This window comes from Thamnophis sirtalis, unplaced genomic scaffold, assembly GCF_051295495.1.
Source record: "Thamnophis sirtalis isolate CommonGarterSnake01/CBP01778 unplaced genomic scaffold, rThaSir2_p1.2 scaffold_8, whole genome shotgun sequence".
NCBI lineage: Eukaryota > Metazoa > Chordata > Lepidosauria > Squamata > Natricidae > Thamnophis > Thamnophis sirtalis.
Window position 1 is genome coordinate 41117949 of NW_028261388.1, and position 13931 is coordinate 41131879.

General features: G+C 39.6%; 1 protein-coding gene across 4 annotated transcripts in view; it reads right to left on the reverse strand.

Moving 5' to 3' along the window:
- Positions 1 to 10658, reverse strand: part of CADM2 (cell adhesion molecule 2) — a 352887-nt gene extending 342229 nt beyond the window's left edge. For 3 of the 4 annotated variants that reach the window (XM_087721509.1, XM_087721510.1, XM_087721507.1), the window contains exon 1: positions 10056 to 10658. In XM_087721509.1, coding sequence (XP_087577635.1) covers positions 10056 to 10116 — 61 coding nt within the window. In that variant the 5' untranslated portion in view covers positions 10117 to 10658. The remainder of the gene's footprint in view (positions 1 to 10055) is intronic. The other variant, XM_087721511.1, reaches the window with a different exon arrangement.
- Between the last annotated feature and the right edge of the window lie 3273 nt (positions 10659 to 13931).

Consider the following 13931-nt stretch of genomic DNA (forward strand, 5'->3'; position numbering starts at 1 on the left):
ATAGTAATGGATTTATCTTTATGGATGAACCATGACTGTATATGTGCACTGAGAACCATACACACAGCAGGAGTTTTTCTAATCTATTCAGGAACTGAAGAGGAAAAGCTTTTCACTTTAAATTTTATTTAGAAAATGACTATCCTCTTTATCATTTGGAAGAAAGATTTGTAACTACAAAAAAGGTGAATTAATGAAAAACAGCATCTTTTTAACAAACATTTTAACAAAGTTGCATGAAATTTGAAATACATGCAATATTTACTATCTTGTACAATTTAAACTGAAATGAATTATATAAAACTGTCCCATTATGCAAAGCTTTAAAAAAAAAGTGGTGCAAAAAAAGTTTCAAAATCTACTTAGCTATCTCTGCATGTCTGTGCAATCATTTGCATAATGTAATTAAGGAGTAATAATAAATTTAGATATTCAGATAGATTATAAACACACATACAAAACCACCTGTTTATTTGTTTTATAACCGTCCTAATAAAAATATAATATGGAATGCAGTGACATGCGGTGAAGCTTCTGGCTGGTGAGGCAAAAAGAAAGAAAGCGGCTTTTGCCCCCCCCCCCAGCAGGCTGGAGCGAGAGCCTCGGAGGCGAAAGGCGAAGAAAGGTGGGGGTGGGGTGTTCCAAGAGGCCCCCTCCCCTTTTGGCACTCCGCAAGCCAGGCCCGCAGTGGCAAGAGGATCCGCTCCGCTTCTATCGCCCTCCCCCTCCGCTCCAGAGAAGCCGGCTGCGAGCGAGTCTCCACGAGCCCCGGTTCCCTCTCCCAGCAGCCCCAGGAGGAAACGGGCCAGCCCCGCTTCCCTCCCCGGACTTTCCGGCAATAGAGGACAGCATTCCGCTCCCGCCGTTTTCTCCCAGAGCTCCGGCAGGCCTGCCGAGGAGGAGCCCGGACAAAGCTGGAGCGAGAGCCATGGAGGCAACAGGCTGGCCACTCGGGGCTTGGAAGAGGGAGCGGAATGCTGTCCTCCACTGCCAGAAAGTCCGGGGAGGGAAGCGGGGCTGGCCCGTTTCCTCCTGGGGCTGCTGGGAGACGGAACCGGGGCTGCAGAGACTTGCCTGGCTGGCTTCCCTGGAGCGGGGGGGGGTGATAGAAGCAGAGTGGATCCTCTTGCCGCTGCGGGCCTGGCTTGCGGAGTGCCAAAATGGGAGGGGGCCTCTTGGAACACCCCCCCCACCCCTCTTCGCCGTTTCCTCCTGGGGCTGCTGGGAGATGGAACAAGGGCTGCAAACACCCCCACCCCTCTTCGCCTTTCACCTCCGCGGTTCCTCCTTGCCCCCCACCTCCTCCATCCCCAAGTCTATGTCCGCCAGGCGTCTCGTGTTTATGCCCGCCATAAACGCGAGACACCTGGCGGACACAGCAGGGGGGACGGAGGAGGCGGGGGGGTGAGGTGGCAGCCGGCAAAGAAAGGGGAGAGGAGGAGGAGGAAAAGAAGAGGGGAGCAGGATGGGGGGAGAGGGCTGCCCCTCTCTTCTCAAACAAAAAGGCTCCCCTCCCTGCGTCTGCTCCTTCCCTCTCTTCTCAAGCAAACTCTCTTTCAAATTGAGAGAGAGTTTGTTTGAGTGAAGTTAAGAAAGAAACACACACACACACACACACACACACACACAATAAAAACAAATTACAATTACTTAAATTACAAATAAATTGAATTCCTCCCCCCTGCCCCCTCCCTCTGACCCACATACCTTCCAGCTACGCCAAAATTCCAGATTCGGTCTAGCTAGGCTCCAGGGCCAGGCAGGCTAGGATAGTGGCTCCTAGAGCCACCATGTGCCCTCTGCAGGAGGAGGCCCGAGAACTATGGGCCTCATTTGCATATTTTTTTTTGCTTTTTAACCCTTGGTTAACCCTTAAAAGGCAAAAAATTCCTTATGCAAAGGAGGCCCCGAGTTCTCTGGCCTCCTCCTATAGTTAAACACTATGTACACTCCAAATCACTGTGAGTTGAAGTCTGGTAGCAACTAGCTTGGCCTTAATTATTTTTTAAAAAATCTTTAAAATTCCTTCCTTTTCCTGAGGAGACTGGTGAGGCCCCGCCTCCCCTGCCTCTAGTGAGTGCACGTCCCTGATGGAATGTAATATTAATAATGTTTATCACATATTTTCTTTCTTTTTTTTCATTGAAATGACGGAAGAAATATGAGGCAAGTAAGAATAAGGGGATTTATACATTATGTTTTACAATGCCTTTGTAGCAGAAATAACTATGTATTGGTAAACTATTGAAATATATTTTATAGTATGCAACACTTTAATCCAGTTCAAGTCATAAAAGACCATTTGATACTAAACTATACACACTCAGAAGCAAATATTCCCCAAATACCATTTCCCCAAAAAGTTATTTGGGTTAATAACAATTCTGTTACAAACTGTATCCAATTGTGTCCATCCACCAGTGAAATTACTATTTTGGGCAAATATATTTTCCTCCTTCTTGTTGCCCCACTTTACCCCATAACTGCTCTGTAGAGTTGAGGAATAACAGAAACAGATCGCTGTGTAGAAAATATGAAAGAAAATAAGAAAAAAATCCACTTGTATAACACTAGATGTCACCCTATAAAACAATCAATATTCAAGACATTTTCTTTTTAAAAAACAAAACTTGGTTGTGCCCGTGTCTATAATCTAGATTTCCTTTATCTATAATACAGCCATCATATTCACCCCAATGAAAAATGAGATTGAATTTAATACCAGGTTTCTCCCATAGAAGAATATTTACAATATCAATACCTACTATATATTATAGAAAAGGAAAGGAGAAAGTGTGGGGTAGAAAGGAAACAAGGATGAAAAAGCATTGACTTCCAACTCTTTTTGGCACAATAAAAAATAATAACATTACAACATCAATTTTTTACTTTTATAGCAACTACTATTTTTCATGTTAATTTTTAATAGATTGCACACAGTTGTTTCTAATCATTTGTTTTTCTTGCCCATATTTTTTTTAAATAGTTTCTTATTCCTATCAGTGTAATATAAGTTCTGCAAGACGCATATGTTTAACTCACAGAAAATGATTTGGAAAAATAATTATAGCTATTCTTCCTATAAGTAATAATTGTAATTTGTTATCAAAGGGATATTAAAGGGCATAAGCTTCAGGGAGCACAGTTGCAAATATAGATGTGAATATGTCCGGTGTTGATTATATACTTAGGACATAGACCAGACAGACTCCATAAAGTCTGTCAAGTCTATCCAGGTTCAAGTCTCCATAAAGCTTGCTAGGTTATATTTTAACCTAGGATAGGCTTGAAATTAATGATATTATTATTTTCACTGTTGGAAGTCATGTCATGATTTTTATACAGTATTATTTAAATTATCCAACCTACATCAGTATGTTTTACTTAAAATCTTAGCATATAAAAGTTTGCAAAACATCCCAAAATTTGTTTTTAAAGTTACAAAGAATGATTAGTACATTACATTTCCTAAAAATGAAGTTTGGGCAGATGGTAAAAACAGAGCTAAGTTTCTTGAGTTTATCAGTTGATATGGCCAATAATCTTGCAAATATTTTCTGATCTCTAAACATTTAGTTCTGGAAAACAAAGAATTACATAATTGCATAGAAATAAGAGATTGTAATTCTTTTGACCTAATAAAATAACGTATGAATGTCTTATGTATATTTCAACTTCAATTAGCACTGGATTTGTCTAGAACTAAAATAAAATCTAAGAACTTTCTGTTTAAATATTATTCTGTAGTTTTTTAATTATAAAACAATTCATATTAGATCACCTGATCATATAAACATTCTCTGGCATCTCTTGAGTAGAAGCCTGGCCTGAAAAAACAAATAAAGAACCATTCTTCCTATATTGTGCCATTGGTTCACAGCTTTTCTACAGTGTGAACAGCATCCTAAACCAGATTTAAACTACTCACAAATGGTATATATTAAGTTTCCATCAAGAAATCATGAACTGGCCATATAAATATATGAACATATTTTTCATTGGGTTTGGCTCAAGGTAGGGAACATAAAAATATACTGTGATCTTACTGATCACAGTAAGATGTAGAGCTTGATGTTGTGTTTAAGGCACCAGTCTAGAAACTGTGAAACTGACTTCTAGCCCTTTGTGAGAAACACAAAGCCAACTGTGGACTTTGGGACAGTCACTCTCTCTCAGTCTCAGGCAGTGAGGTCTACTTATCCTAGTGGTGCTACTGGATATTGTCCACCAGGAAGATGCTGAGCTGAATACAGATCAAATTGATGTTAGACCCAGGACCAGGAGGCATATCAGTCGGTCATATTGTAACCTATGAGTCTACACCCATGTCCATTAAAATTGAGACATGACTCAGATGCTGCATTTGATCATGCAAGATGGCATTTGTTGGTCTAAAAAGCAGATCCTGCTCCTGCTGGGAAAAATGATGATGATGACGACGACAACTCTTCTCTCAGTCCCATGAAGGAGACAATGGCAAACCACTTCTGAAAATCCTTGCCAAGAATACCTCAGGGACTTGTCCAGCAATTGCCAGGAGCCAAAAAAAAAAAACACCTGTAGCCTACACAGTAGCCTACACACAGAAGTCAACCCAATGATATAATTACTGCAACTGAAGTTTTTCATAATATATTTGAAAAACTATAGGCTAAACCTTGATGGGTATAGTGGAATAAATAGATAATATTGAAGAAGGAATACAGGAACAATTAAGGAAAATAAGAAAAATAAAGGTTTAAGTAAACAAATATCAAACATTCTAACTTCAAGCTACTTTTGTTGATACGTTGTATTCCCTTCTTTTCTATTTAATAGGAAAAATATTTTAATTGTGGTTGAGTGTGCGCATGTATGTGTACACATGTGTGTTTGTGTATATATATGGTTAACATTAAATAGAAAGGAAAACAATATGATAGAAAGAAAAACACCCAACCACAAGAGAGATTTTTAAATACTCATCAGGGGTGGGTTTCGACCGGTTCGCACCGGTCCCTGCGATCCGGTTGGTCGCCGAACCCGGAAGTAAGTAACTTCCGGGAACGGCGAAGCCCCCCCCCCGCGCCTCGCGCGCCCGCACCCGCTCCTTACCCGGTTTTTTCAAATTTCGCGCTTTCCACGCATGCGCAGAATGCCTGCGCGATCCTCCAGGAGCAGCTGGAGCATCGCGCAGACGCTAGTACACATGTGCGCGCTGCGCGCGTGCGCGAGGACGCCGCCGGCCTCGTTCCAACCGATCCGGTTGGAACGGGGCGAGAAACCCACCCCTGATACTCATGTATATTTCACAATAAGTAATTCTATGTTCTGCTTCTATGCATAAACATTATCATCCACATATGGCAAAATCAATGCTTTAAATTAATTTTATTAGTACCATTGTACTGTATGAAATATACACATTAATTCACCAAGTTTCCACTATTTACTTTGAAATTATCATCTACATTGGTAAGGCTTATTTCTAAGATGTTTGTTTCAATGTATTAGTAAACATGTTATTTTATCATCCTGTAATAGTATTTCACAAAATATGATCATTCTTGTCATGTTCTGAAGCTAATACCAGGCTTTAAAAAATATTGGTGTTTAAGCTTATTAATAGAAGAATTGCTGTTTATACAGAATATAGTATTTTTAATACATGGAATGCATAAATACACAAATGTGATATTTTAAATAATTTTAAGCCACTAGTTATATTCAAATTATACATTAGAAAATGATAAAATGTACAATCACACCTCTTGTTAAGCAGATGCATCTTATGGAAGGGTGTTACCTAATATTTTGTCTTATACTACATCGAAATATAGTTTTATGAATCTGCTTGTATTAACATGGCAACCTTAAGGTATTATTAGAATTAACTATTGGAATTTCCTGAAATCAGAACAGCCTGGTGTTCTACATTTGTCATCTTAAGTGTCTGGGTGCATCAAGTTTGGGAAAGTCTTCTTAACTTGATAGGTCTCACATAAGTATTGAGAGATATTTTAAATATGATCTGAGTATATATCATTTTAACCAAACTCTTGAAGTTGTATAGCACATCATTATTTCTAGCATATTTAAGCAAAATTATTGTCCTACCTTTAACGGGCTAAAAATACCCAACATTCTAATTTATAGACTTATGAACACATGTTTTGAAAGAGTAATAAAATATTAGTTAGTCATATACTGACAATCATTTACTGATATTAGTTGTATCAGAATATATTTTTCTTATACATTAACAATCTTTTGATGAGATTTTTATTTCAATAAGACTATAATTTATCTTTAAAGTATTTATTCTGTGTTACTGAAATTCCAATTAACTATTTTTTTTTAAAAAAAAATTAACACAGTACTTTCTGTTTTCAGAAAGGTATAGCAGCTTAAATCACTGGATGCTATTTGCATTATCTCACAGCAGGGGGCTATAGCAGCTACAGTTCTGGGCCAATTCTTACACCTCTATATACTTGAACTACAGAAAAATGTTTATTACTACAATCTTCATACCATGTATGCAAGACACGTTTTGAAAATATATTATTTTATTTATGATTACTTTTAACCCACGCTTTTAACTGTTTTTTGTAGACTGATAAAATATTAAGCAAGTCCATGTGTTTAGCTTCTAAAAATTTCCAGATAAAAGTAATATAATGAAGCATGTTAATGAATAAATATATAGCTATATAATGGCTTATATAAGATTTGTAGGTTAATTAGCATTAATTGGAAGCACTTTTAGTATATGTAGTAGCAAGATAGCTTGAATTTATATTTAAATCTAGGAGAAAAAATGTCTTGCCTCATGAAATAAAATCTTGAATTCATCTTTTCACTGCCTACTAATATCTTATTTTGTACTGCTTACTTCTTATAAGGCAGTGTCAATCTCCATACAACCTGATGATCTATTATCTCCTTAAAATATTCTGGAGTTTTACAGTTGGCCTTCTAGTTAAGACAGGTTATTACAACAAAATCATATTCCTGTACAAATTGTATTTATTACCAAGACTCAATTCTAGATAAAAAATAGATTTCATCTGCCCATTATTCTTTCCTTATTCTCTTAAATCAAATTAATATTTGATTATCAAGTCCATTGCAATTAATACAACTACCCCATATAAGAAACGTAGGTACTAGATGGTTTACATTTCAAAAGATTTGTATTGTCCACAATAAAAAAGTAAAGCTTTTTCTAAATATTGACTGAAAATCTTGATTTTCAATTTATTGTTGCAGTTTCATTGGTTTATCTACAAATTCAATAAGGAGTGTGGGTAGGAAAAGTCTACATGCATTAAAAAAGACAAAAGTTGAAAAATGATTAAATTGATTCAACTAAGTTTTCCAAGTAAGTTTATTAATATTATATAAGAATATTAATGAATAATGGCCAAAATAAACCCATGTAGAGTTATTAACATAAATAAGAAATTAATGTGTTTAAATTATATAACAATTAAGAATAGCATACTTATGTTATAAATACTTCTTATGACTTCTTATCATCTCATGAACAGGCTTCTGTATTTTGGAAGAATTCAGTCATTTAATTTTTAATTATAAGAAAGAAATCTGGCAAAGTGTTTTACAGAGCACCGTTTCAGTTAGACCTGCAAGGGTGACTGTCTGAACTCTTATTTTCATCAAGCACTGCTGAAAAACTGACAAATGTAAACCAAACAGAACACCCCAATTTTTACAATATAAGGCAAATACTAGGTACGTGATGTAAAAAGAAATAGATTGTTCTTTATCTGACTGGAAAGGGACCAATATGACTACCTTCATAACAGCAACAGCAAAAAGCAATCTCTTGCATGGCATTTTTCTTTTACCTGATGCTGCCTGCAGTGGTGCATTTTTTTCCTTCCTGGCACAATCACTGAACTGCTGTGTTTAAAAAAAAATACACGTATCTGGACAGGCAGACACAATTTTACACCATTAGTTTAGTCTAAAATACAGTGTGCAAGGAATGCAGCTGACACCATATCCTAAAATATATCAAGTTTTTTTCTTCATCCGAAGCAACCATGATTACACTGATGAAAAAATAAATCAATAAATAGAGCTTCCCCCTCCTTTTGCAGCAAAGAGAATTGACAGTTCACATGGAAATGTAACAAGAGAGGCAACCCCCTACATGTGCCACCTGCCAGATTCCTCAATAAATAATCCCATAGAGCAGCACAACAGCAGCTCCTTGTATTGTGACATTCCCAGCAGTTCCCAGAGATTTGAAAGAAAAGAAAATAGCCATATAAAATCATCTTAGTTCCCAAACACATTCCACCTCTTTTAGGCACTGCCTTTAAAACTCAAAAAATAAACCTGGGAGTTTATGCAGATTCCCAAATCCAGCAGAATCAGACTCGCTTAAAAGATTACTTTTGCTTTCGGGATATAGGGAGCAACTGCTTTCTCTGGAGACCTTATATCATGCTATGGCAATTACATGGAGGCATGGAATACCAAGAAGAAGAAGAATCAACCAACTTTACACTACCACTCCTTGCAAAGAGATGATACCGTGTGTCTACCACATGGTACCACAAGGTCACAACTGTTTCTGAATTAGAGATCATAGAATGATCATTTTTGGACTCAGACAACATGATGGTGGGAAGAGGGGCAAATGCCAACCATCCTGAAGAAAACATGGAGAAGTTGCTGGTGCTTGCTGACCTCATTTGAAACCTCCAGAAGCAAACTAGAGGGTTGTTAACACTCAAGGATGCTTCATCCTGACACATTTGGATTTCTAACTGTTACATTCTCCAGTTGCCTGTGGGAGGGAAGGAGAAACAGGCTGCAAAAGGACCCTCCAAACACATACTCAAACACTGCAGCCGTAAAGACATGCACACACGCACGCACACACACAGAGAGACACACACACATACATCCATTACCCTTATTGCACATTCCAGCACCAAGCCACATTCTCAAAGGAACGAGAAGGATCAACAGAATCCTTTCCTGGATTCCTTAATAGACATTAATGTTCATCAGTTACCACAATTTTAGAGTGGTAAAAGATAGTGTTGGAAGCTTGAAATAAGCTACCTCGCTTTCTACTTTTTATTTAACTGCCACATATTTTCAGATTCATTCAGTTACATGAGCGAAATACCTTACATGTTTCTTCCATTGTAATTTTTGCATTTCACTTACTGGGTCAATATCAGTGTCAACGGAACATAAATTAGGAAGAAAGCAATGGAGCAAATAATGCAAAACAAAGAACTGAGAGGAACAAGGAGCTTCGAGAATGCACTACAGTGTATATTATAGGTTATGGCGGGAGGAGAGGGGGATCCAATATTTCGTTCTGCTCATCTTAAGACAAGACACACTTCTGTAGTCTTATTGTCTGTGCCCTCTTCTTTTTTCCCCATTTTTGAGCTTTTATCCTTCTGGGATGATGTTGCAGTGCACACGTTGTTCATCTCACTGCATTCCCCTACTCACTTTCCTAGACCTATTTGATGGGGTGAAAAAGAGTGGCAAAAGGGGAAGGTTGCAAGGAGTTGAAAGGGAGAATGCCAGCCTCCGAAGGGAGGGAGGGAGGGAACGAGGGAGAGACTATTAAGGGCGGGCAGGAAAGGATTAATGTTTGTGCAGCACTTTAAGGACGGAAAGCGCTACCCAAGTGGGGCTTATGTAGAAGACAGCGCTGGAGGGTGAAGGGTTGAAAGAAATAAGCAGAGAGAGAGAGAGAGAGACAGAGAGAGAGAGACAGAGAGAGAGAGCGAGAGAGAGAGAAGGCAAAGGAACCCCACAGCTAAAGATGCCAGGCATGTGGGAGAGGGAGACGTGGGGCGGGGGGATCAGAAAAGCAAGAGACGAAGACAAATGAGGAACAGGTTGAGGGCAAAGCTCCAGGGGGGGAGAGGAAATAAGGTCAACGGAAGAATCCTTATGAAGCAGCTGTGGCCTCTTCAGCCCTACAGATTCCCCCCCCCCACCTTCGGACGCACATCATATCCCTAAGTTGGAAGAGAGCGGGGGCCAACGAGGGGGACGGGCGGGGGTGGTACCTTGTATAAGAATCCCGCAGAGGCTGTATAAGCGCAAGACGACGCTCGGTTTCAGCCGCATCCTGGAGGTTTCCCTCCGCCTGGCTGGACGTGAAAGCAAGAGAATCCCGCGGCGGCTGCTACTGCTGCTGCTGCTGCTTCTTCTGCTGCTACCCACCGCAGTTTCCTCCTCTTCTTCCTCCTCTTCTCACCGGGCTTGTCGTTCCCTCGGCAAAAACCGTCGCCGCAGTGTCTCCCTCAACCTATCCAACGGATAACCACGAGAACCAGGCTGTGCAGCGGGGAAGAACTGCTGCCGGTTGGCTTTCCTCTTCCCATCAATTCGTCCTCCAGCCCTGTCCTTTTTTTTTCCTCTCTCCCCTTGATGGGCACAATTGCACCCCACACACAGAGAGAGACGCACACCTCCTTTCTTTCGCGGAGCCGTCTATCCGTTCCTTGCAATGTGACAAGGGCTGCTTTTTTTCTCTTCACCGGTCAATCCGACTAATGAGATGGGGTGGCGGCAGTTGCCCTCGTCTTCCTTACAGCTTCGCACGCTCTCTCTCTCACCTCGGCTCGCAGGGAGAGTGCTCCGCTACCCAAGCCGCTTTTCCAGCTCTAGACACAAGGGCAATCTCAGCGCGCGCACCTCCTCCCCCGCCTCTCTCCCTCCTCCCCTCCTTTCTCTTCCAAGTCGCCACCCCCTTCCAAACCACGCTTTCTTTTCTGAATAGCCACGCCCCTAGATTTCTAAGACCACGCCTCTCCCAGGGATTTTGATAAATTTCTCCCTCCCCGTTCGCCCCCGTTCGCATAGCCATGCTCTCCTTGACAACCGCCCCTTTTCATGCTTAGTACGTGACAGACAGTAGCACCTATCCAATAAAAAGGGCACACTCTGTTCATTCTGCCTGTTAAAGGAAAGCAATAAGAATAAGAAAGACTAAGAATAAGACGAGGAGCAGGAGGAGGATCTTAAATATTTGAAGGAGACTTATTGCTTAGAGTTACCAGCTTCCCTGCCTCTACTCCGGACTGGCAAGTACTTAAGCCTATTAAAATTACAACTAGACATTACTTTCAAGCCAATGGAAGAACAGACAAAAGAATAAAAGGTGGGGAAGATCGGAAGTAGTAGAGACGCCGTGCAAAGGTAATCCTGAAAGTGGCTGGCTTTTCGTCTCTCCCCCCGCCATTTATTTATTTATTCATTCATTATTAACTTGACAGGTTGGGAGCGAAGCAAGTGCCCAGCGGCCCGTTTGAGAGCTAGTGAGAAGCAGAGAGGGAACAAGCGAGCGAGTCTGGGAAAATGGGTCACTGCGCAGGCAGCCGCGCAACTGAAACTAAAAAGCATGATTTGCGATGTATGTAGTCTAAGAAAAGAGGATGGGAAGATTATCGAACAATGATTGGGGGAGAAGAGGCAGTGACAGGTGACCTAAAATAATAGGTGCAAGTGGAATAATTATTGAAAAGAAGAAAATTCAAGTAAGTTTCATGAAAAAGTGTAGGATTTAAATTAAGCTGCTTTTTCTTTCACATCTCAATTGTGTGCATTTTTTTTCTTTTCAGATCAAGGACATATCCACACAGCCACCATCACTACAGTGCAATATCACAACTATACCTGCTCATGCATGATGTGACTGCATGACTCCTGCACCCTGTGGTTTGCCCATTTCTAAGAAATCCTAGTGGCTAATTGTGCCTTTTGACATAGCAAGATTGGGCTTTCAGTCACCATGCAGCATACTGGGCCAACTGATCTAGTTTTAGGAAAACCCCTTTTCATCTGCATTTCAGCTACAGAGCCAGCCACTTATCAGTATTCGCCCACTTGAGAATCAGACCATTCTGGTTTCTTAAACTGTTGGAATAACTGGCCCAGCAACTACAATGCTCTGTTCATCAAATGTATTTTCTGCCATCATATTCTAGTTCCCAAGGGATACCAATTAAATTCCCAAAGTTGGTGGCAGAAGGTTACTGGTCATCATAACTCTAGATAAACTAAGCATTCAAAGGTACTTTGGGTAAGCTTTGAGCAATAGTGTGTTATGCATGCTTTTTCCCCATTGTTAGCTGTGGCAGTTTATTTGTGAGAGACTTTATATTTTAGAACTTATATTTGGAGTTACAATGCTTTTATAGCTTTAAGCCTCTTTGGGGAAGTACAAACCTATAAAATTAAAGTGTGGGAAGAACTATAAGTGTCCATTGAACACCATTTCATGGTGTAATTCCTAGAAGTCAGCAGCTATGGATCTGCCAATGTACTGGACAGTTTTCTGGTTGATCTTTTGTAAAAACTATCATTAGTGAACCAGGCTTTACTGCAGTCTGATTTTCTTCAATATATTTTCCCCTCATTTCCCCCTATGATTGAGTTGCTCTATAGCTGCATGATCCAATGTTCATATTCAAGTCCCACATGAGGCAATGGCTGGTGCATGATAATCTCAGCAAAGTGTTGCTGTGGAATCATATGGTAGGAAAACCAAACCATTTTTCTCCTGGGCTCTGGGACAAAGTCCAGAAGAAATTCCAATTTAAGCTTCAAAACACTAATATGTTTGACCATATGGCATAAAATGAAGGCTAGGGGCTTTCCACACTTGGTAAGAGAATTGAAAAAAATCAAAGGTATTCAACTAAGTATATGAGACCAAAATGTAGATCTGGAAATAACCATACATCCCATCCCATACAGAGTGGCTTCAATGAGGTTGGGACACAGCATCTATGGCCACTGCAGTTGTTGCCAGAGTTTGCTTCCATGAAAGCAATAATCAATTACTGCTGGCCTTTCCAACATCTCCCAGAACTTAATGAAAGATTCTTCTCAGAATACAGAAGTTGGTGGTGGGGAACTTTAAACAGTATCCTATTAGATTGGGCAGAGGATTGCCTGATATACACTATCCTGATACCACAAAGCATAGCACTGGAATATATTCCTTTTTAGTTTTCTGTTACATTAATGCACATTTGACCAGTTAGATGTGTAGCACTCCCAGATTATCTATGCCTGAATTTAATATACAATTGTAATCTGGTACACGCAGGGGAAGTGTGCAGAAGTGATGGGCAGCATTGTTGTCAAGTGCTGAGCAAATTTGTGACCATAAAGGTGATTGAATCAATGGCATAACCCACTTAAGGCTGCATTATCAGAAGATGGATATGTTTGAGAAAATTTTGTGTTCGTCCTGATTGGCCATGAAATGTGTGGAGGAGGAATATAATAGCAAATGCAATTCCTGGCATGCTAAGATGTATGACTGTCAGAAGAGGAACACTAAGCTTATGTACTTTGAATAGTCCGTGTCAACTGTTCAATGTGGCAGAAAGTTGAAATCAGAATTTTCTACCCTGATCAGCACTGGAATGCATTCTGAATGAATTGCTCCAAAATAGTTTATGATATTATGATATTACAGTCACAATGTTACATTATAGTAAAGTTCAGAGACATCCACAACAAACAGAACAAATTTCAGAAAAATTGCAAAATATGTATTCTGATGCTACCATGTTAAGTTCATACAAATTCATATAAGTATGAAATTCACATACAAATAGGGCAAAGTTCATGTCATAATGCTGCAGTGCACATCTTTTAAAATTTGTTCCCTTCCCTTTTTCCAACAGAAAATGGTGATTATTGCAACATAGAGCTTTTTAGAGTTACACAAGCCATGATATTTATAAAAGTTACAAATAAGATTAATACTAGATTTCCAGTACTAATTTCCTTTTACCAAGTAATGTTAGCTTAGAAAATAATAAAAAGGAATATAACAAAAAGATAAATGTCAATAAGGAATTAAATGAGATCAATTATTGCATTATTGGCCTCATAAACAACCCAAGAAGCATGTTTTCCATTAA